Source organism: Saccopteryx leptura, chromosome 1 (genome assembly GCF_036850995.1).
Source record: "Saccopteryx leptura isolate mSacLep1 chromosome 1, mSacLep1_pri_phased_curated, whole genome shotgun sequence".
In the NCBI taxonomy this organism is placed as follows: domain Eukaryota; kingdom Metazoa; phylum Chordata; class Mammalia; order Chiroptera; family Emballonuridae; genus Saccopteryx; species Saccopteryx leptura.
The window spans coordinates 325,165,988-325,193,964 of record NC_089503.1 but is presented as its reverse complement, the minus strand read 5'-3'; the positions used below and the strand labels follow the sequence as shown (position 1 = coordinate 325,193,964).

The 27,977-nt window shown below is 40.2% G+C and overlaps 1 protein-coding gene across 1 annotated transcript; it reads right to left on the bottom strand.

The window, feature by feature from the left end:
* MCHR2 (melanin concentrating hormone receptor 2) lies at nucleotides 1-27,457 on the bottom strand. The gene is given in 8 exon segments (XM_066361314.1): nucleotides 1-230; nucleotides 233-315; nucleotides 4,801-4,894; nucleotides 4,897-4,919; nucleotides 7,026-7,179; nucleotides 7,182-7,219; nucleotides 10,804-11,013; nucleotides 27,276-27,457. Coding segments are annotated over 8 exon segments (1,014 nt in total).
* Between the last annotated feature and the right edge of the window lie 520 nt (nucleotides 27,458-27,977).

Genomic DNA, 27,977 nt, shown 5'->3' with positions numbered 1-27,977 from the left:
CTAAAAGCTCAATTTCAAGTCGTTTTCCATGTTGTGGATTTCCCTCTCAATCACTCTCTTTTGCACTCCAGGCAGACGTTTCTGGACATTTCCACTCAGCAGGATGTAAAGAAAAGGGTTAACACTGCTGCTGGCAGAGCTGAGACAGATGGAGAGGTAGTAGCTCACATAGAAAGCCAGCGTGGGCTGCTCCGTCTGTAAGTTCACCAGCTGTATGACGTGATAGGGGCAGCACTGAGGATGAAGACCGCCACCAGCACCAGCACCATCTTAGTCAGCTTCATCACTCTCTGCCTTGGCATGCTGGGGTTAAAACTACACAGGAGACATTGGGATAGAACGTGAACAACCTCAGCACTATGGGCAGTGGGTTCTGGGGACATTTTGGACAGCTCATAATGGCTATAAAGTGGAACATGAAGCTCATTTTTATTCCTAATTATTCAGAGCATTGTAAAAAGATGGTTTTTATTCCCGTTAAAAATTTCCTGAATTAGCCCTGGCCGGTTGGCTCAGCGGTAGAGCGTCGGCCTAGCGTCCGGAGGACCCGGGTTCGATTCCCGGCCAGGGCACACAGGAGAAGCGCCCATTTGCTTCTCCACCCCTCCGCCGCGCTTTCCTCTCTGTCTCTCTCTTCCCCTCCCGCAGCCAAGGCTCCATTGGAGCAAAGATGGCCCGGGCGCTGGGGATGGCTCTGTGGCCTCTGCCCCAGGCGCTAGGGTGGCTCTGGTCGCAACATGGCGACGCCCAGGATGGGCAGAGCATCGCCCCCTGGTGGGCGGAGCGTCGCCCCTGGTGGGCGTGCCGGGTGGATCCCAGTCAGGAGCATGCGGGAGTCAGACTGTCTCTCCCTGTTTCCAGCTTCAGAAAAATGAAAAAAAAAAAAAAAATTTCCTGAATTTTACAAAGCTGAAAGATTTTGAGAAACAAAATAAATAACATAGTGTTGAATTAAAGCCCTAAGTATCAAATACCTGAGTCTATACTAAGTATATTATTGAATAAAATGGGAAAGAAGAGACAAACCTTTTTTACAAAAGACTTTCAACATATATATATATATATATATATATATATATATATATATATATATATTCCCTTTTCTAGAGATGGAGCTTAACTCCCACCCTCTATCTTCCCCCTTGAGGGTGGGCTACACTTGGTGACTTGCTTCCAAAGAACAGAGAGAGGGATAAACAGTAACTTTACAGTGGAGAAACCTGGTAAACATAGACCTAATCAAGTGATTGTGGTTACTATCAACGAAGGTGTCATATAGTCATCATGTGCCCCTGATATGTTCTCATGAGAAGAGCTGATTTTTTCCAAAAGCATGTAACTATAGTCTAATTATGACACAATATCAGATATGCCTGGATTGGGGGACATTCAGGATACCTCCTAACCAGTATTCTTTAAGGCTACCAAGGTCATGGGAAACAAGGAAAAGGTGAGAAATTGTCACAGACCAGAGGAGACTGGGGAGACATGACAACTAAATGCAGTGTGGTGCTCTGGAATTGAATCCTGGACCAGAAAAAAGAACATTAATGGAAAAACTGGTGAAGTCCAATAGAGGATAGATTTTAGTTAAAAGTAATGTACCAAAGCCACCTTCTTTTTTTTTTTTTTTGTCTTGACAAATATTTCATTGTAAGGTAAAATGCTAATCAGAAAATTGAGTGAAGAGTATATGGAACTCTATGTATTATTGGTGCAACTTTTCTGTAAATTTACAAGTATTCTAAAATAAAAAAATTAATTTCCAAATTTTATCATGTTTGTTATGCCATAGTTAAATATTTAATTGAAATTTCCTTGGGACATGGTTGAAGCAGAAGAATAAACCTCAGGGATAATGTGAAAAATCATTCTCAGATTATTCCTCTGTAGTTTATCAGATTAGGCACCATTATTCCTCTAACTTCTACCATTTTGAGGGAAAACTGGACAGTATGAGCCTCATTTCATAAGATGCTCTAAGCATTTTTAAAGAAAGTGCTGGGAGCAAAATGATCTGATTTGGAGAACTCTTTGAAAAGGGCTCAAGCGTCCTTCCCAGTTGTCAGGGTCTTAATTTTCTGTCTCAACCTTTTCACCAACTCAGTTTCCTGTGACACATTTAGAAGCTTGTTTTGTTTTTCTATAACCGTGGCGGCTTCCCTTTCCCATTCTAAATAGACCACCCTTTAAGAATGTAACATTCCAAAGAATTTCAAGAAATTCTAAGTGGAAAAAAGTGTTATGGGCCAATAGGCCATCTAAAACTTTTGGTACCAGGATTTGCCTCAAATTTGGACCATTGGTGCTTAAATTGTTCACCTAGTCTTCTTTTTAAAAAATCTTCAGTGGTACACATGATATGTGTGGAAAACCCAGGAATCTCATCTTTTCATAACAAATCCAATAATCTATTCTAAGGACAAATTTTAATAATGCTTTTATAACCCAATGTGTTTTGTAAAAACATTGACTTATGCATTTAAACAAATTTGGTATGTATAGTTTCAAGTAGACAATAATGTATATTTATTTATGCAGTTTTAGACTCATATAAGGACCTCCCCAAGTTTATTGTCTTTATGTCTTTGTTTTTATTAAGTATTAATTTTGTCTTAAGTAGTCAAATATTAACAAGATATTTCTATAAGTTAAAAATATTAAAACAAAAGTTATATACAACTTCTAGGATACTTACATATGTACACAACTCTGCAAAATGCGCAAATAAAGCATTTAAATAACGTTGATGACAAATACAAAATATTCTTTACATATTTAGACTCTTGAGTTCTGTTTACATTTTTATGAAATAATTACCTCAGTAATTTCAACATTTATCATTGAGAGACTCTCAAAATATCCTTTTTTTTTAAGTGAGCAAGAGAGAGAGAGATGAGAAGCATCAATTCTTTGTTATGGCACCTTAGTTGTTCATTGATTGCTTTCTTATATGTGCCTTGACTGGGGAGCTCTAGCTGAGCCAGTGACCCCTTGCTCAAGCCAGGGACCTTGGGCTCAAGCCAGTGACCTTTGGCCTCAAGCCAGAGACCATGGGGACATGTTTATGATCCCACGCTCAAGCCAGTGACCCCACACTCAAGCTGGTAACCTTCGGGTTTCAAACCTGGGTCCTCTGCATCGTAGGCTGATGCTCTATGTATTGTGCCATTACCTGGTCAGGCAAGACCATCAAATATCTGTTTTGGAATGGAACTTATTAGGCTTTATTCATAAATTTTATTAAATAATTCAAAAGTATTTCTATTTTTCTCAATAGTTTGTTTTTAGCAATTCATAAGAAGTGAAACTATTCTGATATAAACATATAATTTTACTTAATAAAGTTATAAAATTTGTGGAAATAAAAATGATTTGAAGTGATATATAACAGTTTTTCTGCTATACATGCCCAGAATAATTTTAGAAGTATTACCTAATTATCTAAAAGTCTTCATTATCAATGACTTTCCTTTTATATTCACATTGATATTTATTAACAATTTTTTTGTGTGTGACAGAGACATAGAGAGAGAGTCAGAGAGAGGGACAGATAGGAACAGACAGACAGGAATGGAAAGAGATGAGAAGCATCAATTCTTCATTGAGGCACCTTAGTTGTTCATTGCTTGCTTTCTCATCTGTGCCTTGACCAGAGAACTATAGCAGACTGAGTGATCTCTTGCTCAAGCCAGCAACCTAGGGCTCAAGCTAGAGACTTTTGGGCTCAAGCCAGCTACCACAGGGTCATGTCAAAGATCCCACTCTCAAGCCAGCGACCCTACACTGATAAGCCTGCGCTCAAGTCAGCAACCTCAGTGTTTTGAACCTGGATCCTCTGCATCCCAGTCTTACACTCTATCTACTGTGCCATTGCCTGGTCAGGTAAGATTTAGTAACAATTTGTAACCATACTATGTGTAAAATTCACGCAGGTCACTTTGAGTTTTATATATTTATATAACGTGCTTTCATATATATAATTTTTCTAAATAAGATAGAGTTTGGAGCAAGTATTATGTTTATATTTATTATATTATGAATGTGGACATAACAGTTAAATAATAAAGTGTCACTTTGAAAAAGAAAGAACATGTCTTATTTTCAGAAAATGCCTCATATAGACATTAATGCCCATATGTCTAAGTGTGGTGATATGTTTGAAGTCATTGTTTAAATTTCTATTGTAAATGCCTTAGAAACTCTGAATTGTTATTTTAATAAATAAAGTAAAATAAGCTAAAGGATTTTCTCACTACCAAACCAGTATTATATGAAGTGTTAAAGGATCTTCTTTAAGAAGAAGAAAAAAAAATCAAAAAATATAAACAAGAAAATGACAATACATACATATCTATCAATAATTAAATCTAAAAAATAAAATAAATGAAGAAGCAGAACGGAAACAGACTCATAGATACAGAGAATATTTTGACCGTTGCCAGATGGGAAGGGGGATTGGGGGATGGGTAAAAAAGAGGAAGGAATTAAGAAGTACAAATTGGTTGTTACAGAATAGTCATGGGGATATAAAGTACAGCATAAGGAATATAGTTAATAATATTCTAATAACTGTGTATGTTATTATGCCAGATGGGTGCAAGCCTTAACAGGATGATCACTTCAGTAAATTATGGAATACCTAATTACTGGGGTGTATCCCTGCAACTAATATAATGGAATGTATAACATAATGTAATAAAAAAACAAAAATGATTAAAAAAAAGAGGTGATAGGTCATGAGAGTGGAGGCCTCATTAAAAAGAGAGAGAGAGAGAAAGAAATAAGGCAAACACTCACCATCTGGCATCCTTATTCTGTTGATACATGTCCCAAGTGTAGCATAAAATTAAAACATAGCACACAAAAATCAAGGGCAAAGGGAAAAAAAAGTTGTTATCGTCAAATAAAGCGTGTATCTGTGTGTGTGTGTGTGTGTGTGTGTGTGTGTGTGTGTGAGAGAGAGAGAGAGAGAGAGAGAGAGAGAAACATGACTGTTACATTCACAATGCTAGGAACTGGCTCTTAACAGTTTTCAAGGCACTGTGTTCTGATTTTTCAGGGCCCAGGATAAAAGGCCTTGGGGACAAGTTAAGGTGCTTTCCTGTGGAGAACTCCTGCCCCTCATTGTTCACTGACAACGATGCTTCTTTCTTCTGCAGCCAAGGCTAGCACTAATGAGTGCAGCATGGGTAAGAATACTTACTATTATCATTATCTTTAGTGCTGTTAGCAACAACAGGCTACCATTTTTCATATAGTAGGCGCTCCTCTGAGTGCTTTACATGTTTTAACCCACTGAATCTATGCAACCCATGAGCACAGTGGCATCAGTATCTGCATATTACAGAAGAAGAAACTGAAGCACTGAAAGGTTTACGGGGTGCCCAAGGGTAGCCAGCTTGTAAGTGGCAGAGGGGGATTTGAACCTAGATGGACAACTAAGCTGTACAGCTCATGCATGTAGCCAAGGCTCGAGATGGCCTCTCAAAGAGCCTGTTGTAAAACCAGCCATTCTTTTCCTCAGTGCTTTGCTGGGGGGAATTCTCAGGTGAGCCGATTTCAGTTCTACACAGACTCCAGGTGTCCTCCTTCCTGGCAGAACCTTGGTGTTGGTGAGAGAAGGAGGCCCAGAGTGGTGGATATGGACAGAGGCAGAGAGAGAGAGAGAGAGAGAGAGAGAGAGAGAGAGAGAACCTAGGACCAGAGGACTCTGCAGCACAGACTCCAGGCTCAGTTCACCATAAGGACTTAATTCTAGGCAGAAAAACAGAGGCTGAAACCTCAGAATATCCTTTATGATAACCAACCAAAAATAGCAGATGCCGCTGTCAGTGCAAAATAGTTCATCTTTATTTCTTTGACACAGGCCAAAGTCCTATAGTCATACAGTGAGCGTCAGGTTGTGCTCTTCTATTAGATAGGTTGCGGTCCATATTAAATCTGTCAGCGCCAGTAATTAAGTATCAATCTTATCTGTGTTGCACTTCTCAGGAGCTTGCTGTTACCGGATTTGTGGCCTTGCAGGCCCTCCACAGCCATCCCTCTTGGGCTGTCTCTATGCAGAAATGACTCATCTGTTTGAAAGTGGTGGATGGAAAAAGGAATTTTGCCAGATTGATGTGAGAGAATGTATGGATGTATATAAAAAGCAGTTTTTGATTTAATTTTTCTTTTCAAATTAAAATGTGAGAAATGCCTGTGTTGGTGGCTGTATTAGTTATATAGAGCAGCTGTAGCAAATTATCATAAACTGGATGGCTTTAAAAAAAACAGCAGAAACGTATTGTTGCACAGGACTGAAGGCCAGATGGCTGAAAGCAAGGTGTTAGCAGGGCGGATTCCCTTTGGAGGCTCTGTGGGAAAATCTGCTCCATGCCCCTCCCCCAGCCTCTGGTGGTTCCTAGCTATCCTTGGGGATCCTTGGCTTGCAGACACAAAACCCCAGCCTCTGCCTCTGTCTTCCCAGGCGTTCTCCTCTGTGTCTCTTTAAATCCCTGTCCTTATCAGGACACCAATCATCGGGGCCCACCATAATCCAGTCTGACCTCATTTTAACTCGACATATCTGCAAGGATCCTATTTCTAAATAAGGTCACATTCATAAGTACTGAGAATAAGGACTTGAATATATTGTTTAGGGGAACACAATTCAACCAGACTCCAACTGCATGTTGATAACATTTGTATCTTGGTAACTCTAAGGCCCTTTTTGAAATTCTGACCCCCACCCCCACCCACCCATTGCTGTGTTCCTGTTACATCTCACTACCAGGGATCTTTAAAATCCATATTTAGATATACTGGTGCCCACTGAGATTCCAAGAATAAAATCAAAATTTTTTTCTAGGTTACCCTGTCTTTAAAATCAAATGATCAACCTGATGGTGGAAGGCAGACAACTAAGTGGGGAGACTATCCCAGAAGAGGGTCCCCAAGGACTCTCAGCGCGGCAAGTCGATGAGGAAGATGAAGCACTCCAGAACTTAATTCAACTCCATCTTTCTTAGGTTGTAACAACTTACCGAAGTACGTCGTCAGGGGATGTTAAATCAAAAGCACAGCTCTCCACGCCATCTTTAAATTTGATGACCTTCGAGTAGACCCAGACAGGCGATGCCAGAATAAAGGCAGCTGCCCAGAGACCCAAATTGATGCGGATGGTCTTGTACCTGTTCCCCAACTTTTAAGTCGAAATGGCTGGACGAGAGCCAAGTACCTGCAAAGCCAGTTCAGAAGGGTTTGGGAATAATCAATAAAAACACTGAGCTCGAAGGATGAATGGTTCATGACAAGAGTAAATTATTAGTATTATTGTCTTCCCTGAAGCACACCTCTATCAGGGTAAAAGAAAGTGATATTTCTTAAGAGCTGGTTGCTGTCTGTAGAGAAAACAACTCTTGACCCTGAAGTCTGAATAAACCACTCACTGAAATAGCCATCACTTCCGCAGACACACGGATGATGGTAAAATTCTGCCCTGTGCACTCTCTCCTTATCAAGGTGCAGATGAGGTGCTGTTAACTCTGTCTCTCAACAGGGATTTCCTCCCAGAGGCAGGGTCCTCCACCCACTAGATTGACTGATGTGGAGGCAGGAAGGAGGAGAGTGTGCTGGCTGACAGGAGGGTCCCCCACCAGATGAAGTTCAGGCCCATGGGACAGGCATTTTGCTTAATGGCTTTCCAGTGGGGTCTGCAGTGTCTTGGGGGTTCAGATCAGATACAGCTCAGCAAAGGTAAACAAACGGAGACAATGCAAATTACTCAGGGAACTTGGGCTGGAAGCCAGAGTGGGAAATCAGCTAAGTTCGTGGAGAAGTATTTTTCTTTTATTTTTTCTTTTTCCTTTTTTTTTTTTAAATTTTGATCCAGAGAAAAAGGATAATCATTAATCAAACTTGAAATCCTGACATACCAAACATATTTGGTTCTCCAGCAAATCCAAGAATTTTTTAGAACCAACTAAAAGCTAAAGGATAAAAAAGAGTTCAGACCCAGAAGGAAAGGTACTATATTTGAATGTTTTTATTATTATTTATTTTTTAAATTTTTAAAAAACTTTTTTAGATTTTATTTATTCATTTTAGAAAGAGGAGAGGGGGGGGGGGAGGAGCAAAAAGCATTAACTCCCATATGTGCCTTGACCAGGCAAGCCTGGGGTTTCGAACTGGCGACCTCGGCGTTCTAGGTCCACACTTTTACCTACTGCACCACCACAGGTCAGGCCAATGTGCTGTATTTGAAAAAGCAAGAGTTTTGCTGGAGGCTGGGGTGGCTCAGGAAGAGGTTCACAGAAGAGGTTCAATAAAAGGAGAAGCCAGTGCTCTCTTTTGGTCAGCATGCTGGGAATGAGGCAGGTTTTATTCTTTCCAAGAACGGGATTATGATCGGGAAGGCCTGTTACTTTAGGTGGCTTTGCTGCAGGGGCCTGCCCTGTGCAGGGCCCTCTCCCTCATGCGGGAACCCTGGCAAGCTCACCGGGCTTTCCTCAGGACACTGTCAGCAGTCACTGATGTCAGGTGAACTAACCAGACCTACACAGTACATTGATTTTAAAATGTAATGGTAATCATAACTTGATAATCACACTCTATATTTGGAGAATTATTTTTCAGAAAAGGCAGAATCTAAAAAATGCATTAAAGCATTGCAATCATTATTCATGTCAGAATAAAAATCCAGTGAATGATTTATATGAACCTTCCTATTCCTTTGTTTATCCATCTGAACTGCTCATGACTTCCCCACCTCAAAGGCCCACTTGGATGGGTAAAAGAGTCAGAGTTCAGGAAGAAGTCCTGGACGGACCCAAGGAAATTTAACACAGCCCTCAAGACAGACCTTCATTCATCAATATTTTTTGAGCACCCACTTACCCGCACTGTTATACAGACACTTGGGATATATTAGTGATCAAAGACCCTGCCTCTGTGGGATTGACATTTGTGGGGTAGGGGGAGCTAGGCAATACAAACACACACCAAGTAAATTACCATATTTCCCATGTATAAGATACACTTTTCTTTCTGAAAAATTTGGGGTCTAAAGTTGGGTGCGTCTTATGCAGTGGTTGTAGAATTTTTTACTTGCATTTCCTGCCTTTTTGTGTTTATTTTTGCGCTCATTGTTGAAGACAGTGATTTATCATCAGACACAGATGAGGATAAGCTAATGGATGGGAGTTTTGACAGTGATGAGGAGTTGTATGAATTTTATGATGAATAAAACTTGAGTTCAATAATCTTATGTAATACTTTTTTTTTTCGAATTTTGGGCCCCCAAATTAAGATGCGTCTTATACATGGGAGCATCTTATACATGGGAACGTCTTATACATGGGGGAAATACAGTAGACTATGTGACATACTTGAAGCAAGGGAGATCGGGGCAAGGGGGATCAAGTGTGCTGGGCTGGGGTGCAGCAGGAAGAATATGGATGGAGATTTTATGTGGGTTGTTCTCTGATGGGTGTGTTATCATTGGTTTTTAGGACTTGTTCCTGTTCAGGGAATACTACTACGACTTGGTGTGGAGGTTCCAGCATCTGGATGATGCAGGGCACATCTTAGCTTGCATGTCTCTGGAAGAGGCCAGATGGTGAGATAATCACAAGCCACCTGCCATCTATAGACAGCCTGGGTCTGAACTGGGCTCCACCACTCATTGGTTCCATAAGTACCCACCATCATTATCATCTCTTCAAACGACATTAACTTATGGGGTTGGTTACATGACTATGGCATATTCCCACTTATCCACAAATAAATTTCTAATGATGTCACATGGCAGCATTTGCATTAACCAATATGATGAATGTAAAAGGTGGTCTTCCTGTTACTGAGACATCTCTTTGTATCTGTGTAGGAGTCTATATTATTCCACTGATTCCTTCAAGCTGCTAGGTAACAGTAAGAGTGTGTGAGACATTGAACATACCAGACATGGCCCTGGAGAGGGAGTGAGGAGACCAACTGCAGGCAGCTCTGCCACTGACTGACTCCGCCTGTGCTTTCAGCAAATACTCTCACTTCTTGGGGTCTCAGCTTTTTTATTGTGAGAATGATAGGGGGCATTCATTTTAAGTTTGCAACTTTTCATGATTTTGAGATCCTTTTATGTTGCAGTGAATTAGAAATAAAACTGAATTCAAAGAGAATGGTTAGAAAAAGAAGAGATTTTAGTGTTTTAAGCTTTCCATTAAAAATAGACTTCTGTGGCCTTGGCCTGATAGCTTGGTTGGTAGATCATCATTCCAAAGTGCAGAGGTTGCTGGTTCAATCTCTGGTCAGGGCACATATAGAAACAGGTTGATGTTCCTGTCCTCTCTCTCTCTCTCTCTTTCTCTGTCCCTACCTCTCTAAAAAAAATCAATAAAATAAACATTTAAAAAATAGACTTTTGTGAATGTTGGAACAAATATATATATTTTTAAATTTTTCTTCCTTTTTTTTTAAAGATTTTTATTGATTCTACAGAGAGAGGAGAGAGTGGGGGGGATGAGAAGTATCAACAGAGAGTTGCTTCAGTTTAGTTGTTCCTTGCTTGCCGTATGTGTCTTGACCACGCAAGCCCAGGGATTTGAACTGGTGACCTCAGCATTTCTGGTTGGTGCTCTATCCACTGTGCCACTGCAGATCAGACTGAACAAACACTCCTAAGTAACCGGTTCTCCAATGGAACAAAGAACGGAAGAGGAGCCTTGCCGTTACAAACCCTCACTGACGTTGCTTAAAGGGGGATGACCTTGGGGAAGCACAGGGATTCTGAATTATGTTAAGCTATGTCAGAGTCTCTTCACTTACCTGTCCACACTCATTACAGTCATGATGGCACTACAGGCAAACTGGTTGCAAGTATCCAGGGATGTAATGATGGTGCAGGGAGGACCCCCCTCAAACCCACTCTCCTCCTGGGCCCACTGGTGAATAAGGAAAGGCATTCTGATGATGTGGACCAGATCAGCCACAGCCAGGTTGCAGATATAAATGTCAGGAATAGTTTTTTTCCTCGACCTAAAAGAAATGAATGGAAACTGAAGACTGATGGAAAAGTATGCCCCTTCTTCCTTTTCTGTCACCTCTTACACATTTTCAGTCACCAAAACAGATTTTAAAAGTTAAAAGAAAACCTACGTAAATGCACTTATGAATGCCTCATCTTGTGTATATTTGAATATTTTGAACTATGTATCTGATACCTAACTGTGGTGGTTTGAAACTGTGTCCATACATTCTCTGATACTGATTTCAAAAGATGCAGCCTAATTTCTTCCCTTTGGGTGTGAAATTAGGTGTTGAACTTACTGACTCATTTTTAACAAATCGAATATGGTAGAAATGACAGCGTGTGACATTTGAAATTAGGACATGAAAGCATTGTGGGGTTTTCTCCTTGCTCTCTCTCGGATCATTTTCTCTGGGAAGTCAGCTGCCACCTTGTGACAATACACAAGTAACTCTAGGAGAGGTCCACTTGGAGAGGAACTGAGGCCCCTGCCAACGGCCAGCACCAACTTGCCAGGTGCATGGCTGAGCTACCTTGAAAGTCGATGCTCTAGCCCCAGCCAACAGGACTATTGTCCTAGAGCACAGCTTGACTGCAACTTCATGAGAGACCCTGGGCCAGAACAACCCAGCTAAGTTTTGGGGTAATTTCTATACAGCAATAATTTATACCAACTCTAAGTTCATGCAGGCAAAAGCCTAGTCTTTACCTATCCTTAGAGCCCCAAACAGCTGAATAGGGAAAACAAATGGTTTCTGTGTGCATAGCATTTTCCCTCACTGAAGCTGTATGTTCAAATCCTAACTGAGGTCATGATTAAAATAAACTTAACCCTTATTAGAAATATTCTAATAAAATCTAAACAAATGGCATAGGCTATTAAATTAAGGTCCTGAAATCCAGACAGGTGGAGAAGAAACCTAAATGAATGAATGAACACGCAGAGGGGCACTGAGAGTGATCTCATGTCTCTTGCTGGAGGAATAATTCAATTCAATGCTCTGTACATGTGGCACTTTCCTCAATAAGCAAATAATTTTCTGAGAGAAGAAACTGAAAATTTAAATTCAGTGGTCCCGGCTCTAGCTGGTTGGCTCAGTGTATAGAGTGTCAGCCTGATGTGCAGACATCCAGGTTTGATTTCGGGTTTGATCCTTGGTCAGGGCACACAGGAGAAGCGATCACCTGCTTCTCCCCCCCTTCCTCTCTCCCTTCTCTTCCTCTTTCCCTCCCACAGCCAGTGACTTGATTGGTCCCAGCATCTCCTGGGCACTGAGTATAGCTCGGTTGATTTGAGCACTGGCCGGGATGGGTGTTGCCAGGTATTGGGGCACATAAAAGAGTCTGTCTCTCTATCTCCTCATTTCTCACTTAAAAAAAAGTCCAGCTTTGGCTGGTTGGCTCAGCGGAAGAGCCTCGGCCCAGTGTGTGGAAGTCCCAAATTCAATTCCTGGCCAGGGCACACAGAAGTACCCATCTGTTTCTCCACCCTTCCCCCTCTCTTTTCACTCTGTCTCTCTCTTCCCCTCCCTCAGCCAAGGCTCCATTGGAGCAAAGTTGGCCTGGACGCTGAGGATGGCTCCATGGCCTCTGTCTCAGGCACAAGAATGGCTCTGGTTGCAATGGAGCAGTGCTCCAGATGGGCAGAGCATAACCCCCTGGTGGGCATGCCAAGTGGATCCCAGTTGGGTGCATGTGGGAGTCTGTCTCTCTGCCTCCCCACTTCTCATTTCAGAAAAATACACACACAACCCCCCCTCCAAACCCGCCTGCATGTGGTGCCACAGTGGATAAAGCATCAACCTGAAACACTGAGGTTGCCAGTTTGAAAGCCTGGGCTTGCTGGTCAAGGCATATGTGAAAGTTGATGCTTCCTGCTCACATCCCTTTCTCTCTGTCTCTTTCCCCTCTCTCTCTAAAATAAATAAATAAATAAATAAATAAATAAAATCTAAAAAAAAATCAGTGGTTCCTATCTTTTTTTTTTCTTTTTGTATTTTCTGAAGTGAGAAGTGGGAAGGCAGAGAGACAGACTCCTGCATGTGCCCAACTAGATCAACCCGGCATGCCCACTAGGGGGCGATGCTCTTCCCATCTGGGGCATTGCTCCGTTGCAACTGGAGCCATTCAATTGCCTGAGAGGGAGGCCATGGTGCCATCCTGAGCACCTGCGCCAACTTTCCTCCAATGGAGCCTTGGCTGTGGGAGGGGAAGAGATAGAGAGAAAAGAGAAGGGGAAGAATGGAGAAGCAGATGGGCACTTCTCCTGTGTACCCTGGCCCAGAATTGAACCTGGGACTTTCACATGCTGGGCAGATGCTCTACCACTGAGTCAAATGGCCAGGGATAGTGGTCCCTATCTTTAAGGAGTTGGGACATTCAATAATAATCAGGCATCATCTTTACCTAGGAGACTTTTCATTAATTCAACAATCATTTCACTGAGCACCAGGTATATATGTCAGGCATAATACTATGTTCGGAGCTATAAGGCTAAATAATGGATAAGCCATAACACCAAGGAACGTGTAATTTAGTGAAAATCACATTATGATGTGATAAGAGAAAGCTAGAGCAAGAACAAGGAGTACACAAAAGAGGCCTCATCCCCCCTCCGTGGGGATAGTCTCAGATTTCTTGGCCAAAGTGGCTTCTGAACTGAAGACAAATGACAATTTAATGAGTACATAGTCCTAAGATTATGCCACAATTGCTAGGTGGCTCTGGATTCAGGACTATTGCTCTGTGGATTGGAAGCTAGTGTGCCTTTATTATTCAAATTCTATAGGCTGTGAAATTTGAGTCATCAAATCCTTGTGTGAGAATCAGCCTGGGTGAGGATATTGACGCGGGGCCTGGTGACAAACATCATGTGGAGAAGTTACTGCCATCAAGTTCTTACTCAGTAGCCATACTCTGGGCATTGTTGATAAAGCAAACTGGTTCCTTGTCCCTATGAGGTTGGTGGCTCATATCAGAAAGACAAGAAGGAGAAGAAACTTGAGGAAAGGATTGTGTCAACCAACAGAGCAGCCAAGTGACTGTTCTTGGTTTCTCATTCTTGGTCTCTCCAGACCACTGGGTATGGGCAATGGTGAGGGGAAAAGGGAGGAGGATAGACACTAGAGGTTAAGAAAAAAAGTTCTATATTAAAAAAAAACACCCAAAATTGAACAAGAAATCCAATTGCAAAAACACAGTAATTAAAATATAGTATTCATTTTAGCTTCTAAATAGGTGTTATTTCTATTTGAATTGGGATATAAACCATAAGAAGCTGCTGAGGTCCTGATCACAGCAGCTAGATCCACGGCCCTTGCTTTTCTCTAGACAGACACCCATCATTTATTGATAATAAATTATGGTATTCCCATCACTGAGGACACTGCATGCCATTAGCTGGCAGTTAAAAAGAATAAATAAAAGTGTTTCTAGATATTCTGTATAGAAAAAGAATTCTGAAGCAAATTATATATTTATCTGGGCATAAGGTACGAAGGCAATAAAAACAGTACATTATACTCATTATTGCTTTCTTTACTGAAAGTGACAGCATAGAAATTTAAAATAACAACTTGTATTCTTTTTTTTAGGTCTAGTTTATCTTCAGGTTTCTTGTTGCCAGACTTCATTAGATTTCTGTTTCCCATGACTCAAACATTTATATTTTTAAAAATGTATTTGTCTTAGAGAGAAAGCAGAAGGAAGGAAGGAAGACAGAAATAGAAACACTGATTTGTTGTTCCACTTATTTATGCACGCATTGGTTGATTCTAATGTGTGCCCTGACGGGGGATTGAACCTGAAACTTGGACATATGGGAATGATGCTCTAACCAACTAAGCTACCTGGTCACGGCCACTCAAACATTTAAAGTAAAAAGTGTGGACCAATGATCATTTCAGCTAATATGTTTTCTATATGGTTATCAAGGTCATATCTATTGCCCACTAATTTGAAGAATGATGTAATAAATGATAATCTATAATACCACGTAATAAATGATATAATTGTTACAAATCATAATTTTTAAGACTGTATAACCAAATGCGAAAAACACTTAAATAAAAAAGTCCCAACTATGACCTGACTAGGTGGTGGCACAGTGGACAGTGTCAGCCTGGGATGCCGAGGATCCAGGTTCAAAACCCTGAGGTCACCAGCTTGAGTGCTGGGTTGTTGGCTTAAGTGTGGGATCATAGACATGACTCCATGGTCACTAGTTTGAGCTCAAAGGTCACTGGCTTGAGCGAAAGGACACTGGCCAGCTGGAGCCCCCATGTCAAGGCACATATGAGAAAGCAATCAATGAAAAACTAAGGTGCTGTAATTATGAGCTAATGCTTCTCATCTCTCTCCCTTCCTGTCAGTCCCCCCCTCTTGCTAAATAAATAAATAAATAAAAAGAAAATAAAAAGTCCCAGGTACATATATAGTATGACTTCAAATTTGTTTAAACATTTTTTTTTTAAATATGCTGGAATAATATGTCAAATGACTATTTGGTAATAGTAGTATAACTGATTTTAACTTTATTCTTTGTCTTTTTTTATGTTTTTTAAACAATTTCTTTTAAAAACACGTTGACCTTTTGTAGTTAGAGATAGCACAATATACTATGAATGAAATGAAACTAACAAAACATATAACACCACACATACAGGAAGATGCTTTGCTAATCAGCTTGCTCTCAACTCCATTTCTCACCCTCCCCCAGTTCTGTTCCTGGGTCTTCTTGCCAACTGGCATTGGTTACTTTTGGCCAATAGGAGACACTACAGGAGGAAAATCGAAAGACAAGAGGAGAGGAGAGGCCAGTGTATTTATTTCCCTTCTCTGCTGTTGTCACCTCTGACAGTGGCTGCATCCCTTCCATGTCCCCACTCCATGGTTTCAAATTTCACTGTGGCCACAGCTCCCACCAGAAGCCCAGATTCCTGGGGTCTGTAAAACTACCTCCTTTTCTCCATATGTCTCAGGGCCAGGAGAAGGGTAGTGATATTGAGATGGGGATAGTAACAGAATGCAGTATTAGCTTCCTGCTTTTTATTTCTGGGTTGCCTCACCCATCCCAGTTTGGCATTTAACTCTAGTTGAACTAAATTCCTATTGTGAGCCAACCTCAGTGAATTAGTAGTAATTTCATTAAGTACTGTGCTTAAGAATTGAGTCTTTGGCCTGACCAGGCAGTGGCGCAGTGGATAAAGTGTTGGACTGGGATGCAGAGGACCCAGGTTCGAGACCCCCAGGTCGCCAGTTTGAGTGCGGGCTCATCTGGCTTGAGCAAAAAGCTCACCAGCTTGGACCCAAGGTCGATGGCTTGAGCAAGGGGTTACCAGGTCTGCTGAAGGCCACCGTGGACAAGGCACATATGAGAAAGCAATCAATGAACAACTAAGGTGTCGCAACGAAAAACTGATGACTGATGCTTCTCATCTCTCTTCGTTCCTGTCTATCTGTCCCTATCTATCCCTCTCTCTGACTCTATCTCTGTCCCTGTATATACATAAAAAAAAAAAAGAATTGAGTCCTCACACAGGCATTACTACAGGACAGACCTGTGTGATTAGAAATGCCTGCCCAGGATGGATGAGTTAAGAGTAGAGTGACATATTTGCCAATCCTGCTCTAGATACAGAGTAATTTAGTAGAAAGAGAACTTAACTGATAATTCTATTTTCATTTTTATGACCTCATTTATGCCATTGGTCAAGACATTCAACCCCTTAGATTCCAGAGTTGTCTTGCTGTATTAGACCATAGCAATGAGGGTTTCTCTCCAACTTTTTGACCTTCCTTCCTTCCTTCCTTCCTTCTTTTCTTTCTTTCTTTCTTTCTTTCTTTCTTTCTTTCTTTCTTTCTTTCTTTCTTTCTTTCTTTCTTTCTTTCTTCCTTCCTTCCTTCCTTCCTTCCTTCCTTCCTTCCTTCCTTCCTTCCTTCCTTCCTTTTTCCCTTCCTTCCTTCCTTCTTTCCTCTTTCTTCCTTCCTTCTTTCCTTCCTTCTTTCCTTCCTTCCTTCCTTCCTTCCTTCCTTCCTTCCTTCCTTCCTTCCTTCCTTCCTTTCTTCCTTCCTTCCTTCCTTCCTTCCTTCCTTCCTTCTTTCCTCTTTCTTCCTTCCTTCCTTCTTTTCTTTCTTTCTTTCTTTTGTTTTTCTTTTTTTTTTTTAATAAATTTTTATTAATGTTAATGGAATGACAATAATAAATCAGGGTACATATATTCAAAGAAAACATGTCTAGGTTATCTTGTCATTAAATTATGTTGCATACCCCTCGCCCAGAGTCAGATTGTCCTCCGTCACCCTCTGTCTAGTTTTCTCTGTGCCCCTCCCCCTCTCCCTAACTCTCTCCCTCCCTCCCTCCTGCGTCCTCCCTCCCCCCACCCCTGGTAACCACCACACTCTTGTCCATGTCTCTTAGTCTCGTTTTTATGTTCCACCAATGTATGGAATCATGTAGTTCTTGTTTTTTTCTGATTTACTTATTTCACTCTGTATAATGTTATCAAGATCCCACCATTTTGCTGTAAATGATCTGATGTCATCATTTCTTATGGCTGAGTAGTATTCCATAATGTATATGTGCTACATCTTCTTTATCCAGTCTTCTATTGAAGGGCTTTTGGGTTGTTTCCATGTCTTGGCCACTGTGAACAGTGATGCAATGAACATGGGGCTACATGTGTCTTTACGTATCAATGTTTCTGAGGTTTTGGGGTATATACCCAGTAGAGGGATTGCTGGGTCATAAGGTAGTTCTATTTGCAGTTTTTTGAGGAACCACCATACTTTCCTCCATAATGGTTGTACTACTGTACAGTCCCAGCAACAGTGGATGAGAGTTCCCTTTTCTCCGCAACCTCTCCAACATTTGCTATTACCCGTCTTGTTGATAACAGGGGTGAGGTGGTATCTCATTGTAGTTTTGATTTGTATTTCTCTAATAACTAATGAAGCTGAGCATCTTTTCATATATATGTTGGCCATTTGTATTTCTTCCTGGGAGAAGTGTCTGTTCATGTCCTCTTTCCATTTTTTTATTGGTTGTTTGTTTGTTTGTTGTTGAGTTTTATGAGTTCATTGTAAACTTTGGATATTAGGCCCTACTCTGAGCTGTTGTTTGAAAATATCATTTCCCATTTAGTTGGCTGTCTGTTTATTTTGATATCAGTTTCTCTTGCTGAGCAAAAACTTTTTATTCTGATGTAGTCCCATTCATTTATCTTTGCCTTCACTTCTCTTGCCATTGGAGTCAAGTTCATAAAATGTTCTTTAAAACCCAGGTCCATGAGTTTAGTACCTATGTCTTCTTCTATGTACTTTATTGTTTCAGGTCTTATATTTAGGTCTTTGATCCATTTTGAATTAATTTTAGTACACGGGGACAGGCTGTAGTCGAGTTTTATTCTTTTGCATGTGGCTTTCCAGTTTTCCCAACACCATTTGTTGAAGAGGTTTTCTTTTCTCCATTGTGTGTTGTTGGCCCCTTTATCAAAGATTATTTGACCATATATATGTGGTTTTATTTCTGGGCTTTCTATTCTGTTCCATTGGTCTGAGTGTCTATTTTTCTGCCAATACCATGCTGTTTTGATTATTGTGGCCCTATAATATAGTTTAAGGTCAGGTATTGTAATGCCCCCAACTTCATTCTTTTTCCATAGGATTGTTTTGGCTATTCGGGGTTTTTTATAGTTCCATATAAATTTGATGATTTTTTGTTCCATTTCTTTAAAAAATGTCATAGGGATTTTGATGGGAATTGCATTAAATTTATATATTACTTTGGGTAATATGGCCATTTTAATTATATTTATTCTTCCTATCCAAGAACAAGGAATATTTTTCCATCTCATTGTGTCTTTTTCTATTTCTCTTAGCAATGCCTTGTAGTTTTCGTTATATAGATCCTTTACAGTCTTTGTTATGTTTATTCCTAGGTATTTTATTTTTTTTGTTGCAATCGTGAAGGGGATTATTTTTTTTTATTTCTTTTTTTAATGTTTCATTGTTGGCATATAGAAAGGCTATGGACTTTTGTATGTTAATTTTGTATCCTGTGACCTTACTGTATTGGTTTATTGTTTCTAGTAATCTTTTTGTGGAGTCCTTTGGGTTTTCGATGTATAGGATCATATCATCAGCAAAAAGTGATACCTTTACTTCTTCTTTTCTGATATGGATGCCTTTTATTTCTTTGTCTTGTCTGATTGCTCTGGCCAGAACTTCTAGCACCACGTTAAATAAGAGTGGAGAGAGTGGACAACCCTGTCTTGTTCCTGATTTAAGGTGGAAAGTCCTCAGTTTTACGCCATTTAATATGATGTTGGCTGATGGTTTATCATATATGGCCTTTATCATGTTGAGATATTTTTCTTCTATACCCATTTTGTTGAGAGTCTTAAACATAAAATTGTGTTGTATTTTATCGAAAGCCTTTTCTGCGTCTATTGATAAGATCATATGGTTTTTGTTCTTTGTTTTTTTGATATGGTGTATTACGTTAACCGTTTTACGTATGTTGAACCATCCTTGAGATTCTAGGATGAATCTCACTTGATCATGATGTATTATTTTTTTATATGTTGTTGTATTCGATTTGCCAGTATTTTGTTTAGTATTTTAGCATCTGTATTTATTAGAGATATTGGTCTGTAGTTTTCTTTCTTTGTGCCATCCTTGCCAGGTTTTGGTATGAGGGTTATGTTGGCCTCATAAAATGTGTTTGGAAGTATCGCTTCTTCTTCAATTTTTTGGAAGACTTTCAGTAGAATAGGAACCTAGTCTTCTTTGAATGTTTGATAGAATTCACTAGTATAACCGTCTGGGCCTGGACTTTTATTTTTGGGGAGGTTTTTAATAGTTTTTTCTATTTCCTCCCTGCTGATTGGTCTGTTTAGGCTTTCTGCTTCTTCAAGACTCAGTTTAGGAAGGTTGTATTGTTCTAGGAATTTATCAATTTCTTCTAGATTGTTGTATTTAGTGGCATATAGTTTTTCATAGTATTCTATAATAATTCTTTGTATATCTATGATGTCTGTGGTGATCTCTCCTCTTTCATTTTGGATTTTATTTATTTGAGTCCTGTGCCTTTTTTCCTTGGTGAGTCTTGCCAAGGGTTTGTCAATTTTGTTGATCTTTTCAAAGAACCATCTCCTTGTTTTATTGATTTTTTCTATAGTTTTTCTGTTCTCTATTTTGTTTATTTCTGCTCTGATTTTTATTATCTCCTTTCTTCGGCTGGTTTTGGGTTGTCTTTGCTCTTCTTTTTCTAGTTCCTTAAGGTGTGAAGTTAAGTGGTTTACTTCGGCTCTCTCTTGTTTGTTCATATAGGTCTGAAGTGATATGAATTTTCCTCCTATTACTGCTTTTGCTGCATCCCAGAGATTCTGATATGTCGTGTTTTCATTTTCATTTGTCTATATATATCTTTTGATCTCTGCGCTTATTTCTTCTTTGACCCATTCATTTTTTAGAAGTATGTTGTTTAGTTTCCACAATTTTGTGGGTTTTTCCCCCTCTTTTTTACAGTTGAATTCTAGTTTCAAGGCTTTATGATCAGAGAATATGCTTGGTACAATTTCAATTTTTCTAAATTTGCTGATATTGTCTTTGTGACCCAACATATGGTCAATTCTTGAGAATGTTCCATGTACACTAGAGAAAAATGTATACTCTGTCACTTTGGGATGAAGTGTCCTATAGATGTCTATCATATCCAGGTGTTGTAGTATTTCGTTTAAGGCCACTATATCTTTATTGATTCTCTGTTTGGATGACCGATCTAGAGCCGTCAGCGGTGTATTGAGGTCTCCAAGTATGATTGTATTTTTGTCAGTTTTGTTTTAAGGTCAATAAGTAGCTGTCTTATATATTTTGGTGCTCCTTGGTTTGGTGCATATATATTAAGGATTGTTATGTCTTCTTGATTCAGTGTCCCCTTAATCATTATGAAATTACCATTTTTGTCTATGAGTACTTTTTCTGTCTTGTAGTCAGTATTATCAGATATGAGTATTGCTACACGTGCTTTTTTTGGGGTGTTGTTTGCTTGGAGTATTGTTTTCCAACCTTTCACTTTGAATTTGTTTTTATCCTTGTTGCTTAGATGAGTTTCTTGTAGGCAGCATACAGTTGAATTTTCTTTTTTAATCCATTCTGCTACTCTGTGTCTTTTTATTGGTAAGTTTAATCCATTTACCTTTAGTGTAATTATTGACACTTGTGGGTTTCCTATTGCCATTTTATAAATTGCTTTCTGTTAGTTTTGTATCTTGTTTGATTCTTCTCTTTTGCTTTTCTATCGTTTGTTTTTGTTTGTTTGTATTCCATACTTCTTTCCTCTGTTGCTACCTTTTTTAAGTCAAGTGTTTTTGTGGTGTTTTTTTCAAGGGTGGTTACCATTAAGTAATGAAAAGGGTACCTACTTTGTAGTACCCTATCTTATGAGTATTTCTGTGCTTCATTGTCCTTTGTTACTGTTAATCTTCATTCTTTCTCCCCTTTTTTTCTTTTGTTGTCACAGTTTACGTTTGGTTTTATTGTTTTCTTGGTGGAGCTGTTACTTGTGGTTTTGTTTTCTTTTGTTCTTTGAATCTGGTTAGAAAACACCCTTTAGTATTTCCTGGAGTGGGGCTTTCTGATGATAAATTCTCTCATCTTTTCTGCATTTGTGAATGTTTTTATATCTCCCTCGTACTTGAAGGATAGCTTTGATGGGTATAGTATTCTTGGTTGAAAGTTCCTCTCTTTCAGGGCTTTAAATATTGGGGTCCACTCTCTTCTAGCTTGTAGAGTTTCTGCTGAGAAATCTGATGATAATCTAATAGGCCTTCCTTTATATGTTGTATTCTTCTTTTCCCTGGCTGCCTTGAGAATTTTTTCTTTGTCATTGGTTTGTGTCATCTTCATTATGATTTGCCTTGGAGTGGGTTTGTTGGGGTTAAGAAAACTCGGTGTTCTGTTTGCTTCTTGAATTTGAGGCTTTAGTTCTTTCCACAGGCTTGGGAAGTTCTCATCTATTATTTGTTTGAGTATATTCTCCATTCCATTTTCTTTCTCTTCTCCCTCTGATATACCTATTATTCTTATGTTATTCTTTCTGATGGAGTCAGACAATTCCTGTAGGGCTTTCTCGTTTTTTATTATTTTTGAGTCTCTTTCTTCTTCTCTCTGTTGTGCCTCAAGTTGCTTGTCTTCTATTTCACTAATCCTATCTTCTATCTGGGCTGTTCTATTAGCTAAGCTTGTTACCTCGTTTTTCAGCTCGTGAATTGAGTTTTTCATTTCTGTTTGATTTGTTTTTATAGTTTCAATTTCCTTGGTAATATATTCTTTGTGATCATTGAGTTGTTTTCTGATTTCCCTAAATTGCCTTTCTGTGTTTTCTTGTATATCTCTGAGTATTTTTAAGATTTCTACTTTAAATTCTCTGTCATTTGGCTCCAAGGCTTCCAATATGTTAAATCTTTTCTCCATAGATTTTTCCACATCTATTTGTTACCTGTCTATCTTTTGTATCCATAATATTCTATTTCCTTTTTCTTATTGGCATCTGAGGGTGGTCTTGTTGATAGTGTTAATTAGAATTAATAAAGAATAAAAAGGAAAACACTCCACAAAAAAGAAAGCAATAATTTATTATTTCCCCCTTTTTTCTTTCTTCTCTTCCCCTCCTCTCCCCTCCTTAGGGAAATATCGTGATGACCTGTGAATTATATTATGCTAAATGGAACAAAAACTGCTTGTAATGGAGGGCCTGATTTGGGGTGAAGAGTTCAAGGGGCAAAAAAGGGAGTAGGGACCTACTAAATGCAAAAAAAAAAAAAAAAAGGAGAAAATCTTAGAAAGGATAAAATGATTTGCTTGTGAGTGATGGTCGACCAAGAGATATAATGAGAGGGATAAGAGGGAAACAGAAAAAAGGAGAGAAAATATAATAATAATTAAAGAAGAAAAAAATAAAAATAAAAATAATAAGTAAAAATCTGTTGTATTAAGTAGAGCGAAGACTAAATACAATGGAGACCTTGGGTTGGGAGGAATGCTAGTGAGTTAAAAAGCAATGTAAAAAGTACCCAAAATGTCACAAAAACAAACAAATAAAGGAAAACCAAGAACAAAAGCAAAAAAAAAAAAAAAAAAGAAGGAACCAAAAAAAAAAAAAAACCTTGAGTCCCAAATTAAATAATTTGTTCGTGATTGAGGATTGAATGGGAGGAAAAGTAAAAGGAGAAAAGAAGAAACAAATAGAAAGGAAAAAATAAGAAAAAGAGAGAAACAAAGGAAGGAAAAAAGGAAAGGAAAAATAACAAAAGGGGAGAGAGTGAGAGTTAAGGGTTTTGGAGTGTAATCCTAAAGGAGAGTAACGATGAAGAAAAGAAATAAAGTGTAACACTCATGGGTAGTGTAGTTCAAGAAAAGGGAAGCATAAGATGGGCAGAGAATAAAAGGACCGAGGTGGAGGAAATAGAAATAATAATAAAGGCAATAAGCTAGAAGAAAGAAACAACAACAACAAAGAATTAGTGGAACAAGTTATAAAGTCTGTGGATTTTTCTTAATTTTGAGAGGTTAACTTCTTCCTTTTTCTTTTCTCTCCCTCTTCCTGGTCGGTGACTCTGTGCCCCAGGCTCTGCCCCTGTGTCACACTTAGGTAGGGATTTGCAGTTGATGGGATTCTATGGCAGTGTCATATAATTGGCTTTAGTCTCGCTGGTAGTCAAGGCTTGTTGGCGTTTGCAGAGTCCAACAATGAGAGAGTTTGCTTTCCTGGAGTCTCTCTCCTAGTCTCCCCTTCCTGAAATAGCAGCCTGGTGATCCAGCTATGAGGCTGCCACTGCTTCTGTCTGGGGAGTAAGAGGCTCAAAGAGCTGGGAAATCCCCGCTCTATCCTCACTCAGTGCAAGGCTCTGGGTAAGGCTCTGGCAGTCAGAGCCTCCAGCGTATTCAGGTGGGGCTGGGAGTCAATTGTTGTCAAGGTGACTGTTCAGCGCCTAGCATTCAGTTGGACCACTCAACCCAGGCTTTCCACACTTTGTAGCCTGTTTTGGCTGGGAAGAAGAGGCACTAGTCGCTGCTTGCTGTATAGATCTTAATATCTGCCAAGTCCCTCTTGTTAGCGTATATCCCTGAATATGGAGGCTCTGTCAATCAGAAGTTACCCCCGCTCCTTTAGCGAGAGGCACTGAAAAATATAATGCCTCTTGTCTTGGATCGCTGAACTGAGAGAGATCTTATCAATTAGAGCCCCGTGGGTGCTCAGATTTCATGGGTTAAGCTAATTTCAGTGATTGGATCCACAGCTGTGCTCCAGAAAGTATTTCAGGCTGCCTGCGCGCCCCTCCCCCAACGCTTGATTGTTAGCTTGAATGGCTGGGTGAGGTGCCCTGCCCACAGAGAGAATCTTCCTATTAGGGAAGACAGCCTTGGCGCCCTCCCGGTCTCTCAGGGCACACCGGTGGCTGAGGACTCTCACTCGCAGTGCGCGGGCCACTGGGGACGCTGGCGGTGCAAGGGGCTCTGCGACCTGACCGCGGCAGGGGGCGCGCACGCGCGGTTTCTCAGGGCACGCTGGTGGCTGGGGACTCTCACTTGCCGTGCATGGGCCGCTGGGGCCACTGGGGACGCTGGCGGTGCAAGGGGCTCTGCCATCGAACTGCAGCACGGGGTGCACGCGTGGTTTCTCAGGGCATGCTGGTGGCTGGGGACTCTCACTCGCTGTGCGTGGGCCGCTGGGGACACTGGCAGTGCAAGGGGCTCTGTGACCGAACCGCAGCATGGGGTGCATGCACGGTTTCTCAGGGCATGCCGGCGGCTGCTCGCAGCGCTGCTGCTCCTGAGTGTGGGCAGGCAGTTGCACGCGTGGGTTGACTCACCACAGGCGTACTCCCTCCTTGGCTTGAATGAACGTCCATGTGGTAGTTAGCTTCCTTCACACTGTCAGCTCTGACCCGTCTCTCAGATTCAAGTGATAACAGTCCTTTTGCTTTCAGTGTGTGTGTGGAACTCCGGAATGCTCCGAGGATAAATTTTTCTGTTTCTAGTTGATAAATTTGTTGAGATTTTGGGGAGATCTGTCGGACGCGCTGCTCACGGTGCCATTTCCGTGATGTCACTCCTCTTTCTTTCTTTCTTTCTTTCTTTCTTTCTTTCTTTCTTTCTTTCTTTCTTTCTTTCTTTTTCTTTCTTTCTTTCTTTCTTTCTTTCTTTCTTTCTTTCTTTCTTTCTTTCTTTCTTTCTTTCTTTCTTCCTTCCTTCCTTCCTTCCTTCCTTTTTTCCTTCCTTCCTTCCTTCCTTCCTTCCTTCCTTCCTTCCTTCCTTCCTCTTTCTTCCTTCCTTCTTTTCTTTCCTTCTTTCCTTCTTTCCTTCCTTCCTTCCTTCCTTCCTTCCTTCCTTCCTTCCTTCCTTCCTTCCTCTTTCTTCCTTCCTTCTTTTCTTTCCTTCTTTCCTTCTTTCCTTCTTTCTTTCCTTCCTTCCTTCCTTCCTTCCTTCCTTCCTTCCTTCCTTCCTTCCTCTTTCTTCCTTCCTTCTTTTCTTTCCTTCTTCTTTCCTTCCTTCCTTCTTTCCTTCCTTCCTTTCAGAAAGGAAGAGAGATAATGAAACACTCTTACATGAGTCCAGGCTGGGATCTACCCAGCAACCCCTGTCTGGGGTCAATGCTCAAATCAACCAAGCTATCCTTAGTGCCTGAGGCAGACTCTTGAACCAATCAAGCCACTGGCTGTGGGAGGAGAAGATGGAGAGAAGGGGGAAAAAGCAGATTGCCACTTTTCCTGTGTTCCCTGACTGGGGATCAAACCTGGGGTGTCTATATGCTGGGCTGACACTCTATCCACTGAACCACTGGCCACTGCCTTCAGTTTATCTGAATGGCTGTGGCTGTGAGGTTCTACAGAACTGAAAACGTAATATATATGTGCAGAAAGTTATGAATCTACTTCAATAAGAGCTTACATATGTTTGACACTCTGGATACAGTCGAGGGCTGGGTCAAAGAAAGCTATTAGTTATGATTTAAGCTGAGAGGGAACAAGGAAGAGGCCTTGTTCTAAGCATTTCACCTTCCTTTTAGCCACTGGTATTCCACCATTAGGTTATTAGTGTTCCTTCAGGTTAATACACTGTCCCTATTGTATTCTCTGTATAAAATGTGAACAACCATTGGGAGGGTTACAGAGTAAGGTGTCTCAGTAATTTGTGAGTTAATGTGAATTAGTTGCCTTGACAGGGAGTTGAGGGCAGGGAATGACAGAGCAGGAACATTTATTTATTGAAAGACAAGACATCCCTTAGAGAGTCTGTGTTCACTTGAACTGGCCTGTCAGTACACAAGTGAGAAATCAACAGAGAAAAATGTCACCTCCTTTATTGTAATAGTTTCCCCAGGGTCCACTGTGGCTGCAGAGAATAGTTGAGTAGCGAGGTTGAGCTCATTTAGTCTCTCTCTAAAAAATAAAAGTGGAAAATATTATGTTATAATTGGCCCAATATTACTCCTACATTTTCTAATCTTACTCTTTTTGATCTGTTATAAGTTTAAAGTATAACAGAATATTAATGATCTGGTCTTATTACTTTATAGTCACCTACCTAATGCAGAAATCTCTTCTTACTTAAAGAAAAAAAGCCATATAAACTATCCTATTCTGGAGTCTCCATCTTACTTAAGCCATTTTTTTGTTTGTTTTTTTTTTTGTTTATATGTGTCATATTGTTTCTATTCTTCCTTTGGCAAAGTCATAAGTTAAAGTTAGTTCAAGGCAATACTGAGGGGAATAGTCCACCATCTATGATCACCTGGATCTTTGAGTGATCAGGTGAAGTATCACTCTTGACCACATAAGTGAAAAAGAGTCTTACCAACCAAACCAGGTCAACTTCTTATTGCTGGAAAATAAAATGGCTGCCCCACAGCTGCAATCCTTCTCTGGGCACCACCTCCAGAGATACTGAGTTACTAGGTCTGGGGAGAAACTGTATATTAAGATTTTAAAAATCTCCCCAGGTGATTCTAATATGTAGCTAAGATTGAGAATCGTAAGTCTAAAAATTCACCAAAGTAAGAATGGGCCTATCGAGGTTTTTTGCATTGAGACCTGCAACTCAGATGTTACTTAATACATGATAAAAATATCTGTAGAATCTTTTTTAATTACCTTAAGAAAATATTTTCAAAACCTTATTTTATTAAGAAAAATCCTCCAGGGAGAAAAGGATTCATTTAGAGAGTACAGAATGTCCCTAAATTGTGAAAAAGGAGAAGAAAACTTACCTTATTATTGTGAACACAATAAGCACGTTGCCAACCAGCCCCATTGAGCAGATAATCTCAATCATGGAAGGGAGGATGACTGTATCCATAATGCTGAGGGTTTGATAAGCATACTCTTTATTCCAGGATTTGTTCAAAAGTTCAGCAGAAGTGTTCCAACAGGAAAAGTGAAATGAACTCATAGTTCATGACATTCTAGTGGTTAAAACTGTGAAGGAATAGGAAGTGATTTATTTAACAAGCTTTTGAGCCAGTTCCCTTAATGTAGATTTTCTTTAACTTAATTAAAAAATATTTATTGGACCCTTCTTTCAACCAAGAATCCATGCAACATAAGATTCCCTGGTGAATATGATTGCTTCTGTCCATAGTGATCTCATAGATCAAGCAGGATGAAAATGTTCTCAAGATCTGCTATACAGCATTGTGCTGCTTCAACATTCAGCTTTGTACTGTTTACTTAAAAATTTGTTAGGTTCAATTCCCGGCCAGGGCACACAGGAGAAGCGCCCATCTGCTTCTCCACACCTCCCCCTCTCCTTCCTCTCTGTCTCTCTCTTCCCCTCCCACAGCCAAGGCTCCATTGGAGCAAAGTTGGCCCGGGCACTGAGGATGGCTCTGTGGCCTCTGTCTCAGGTGCTAGAATGGCTCTGGTTGCAACAGAGCAACGCCCCAGATGGGCAGAGCAGCACCCCCTGGTGG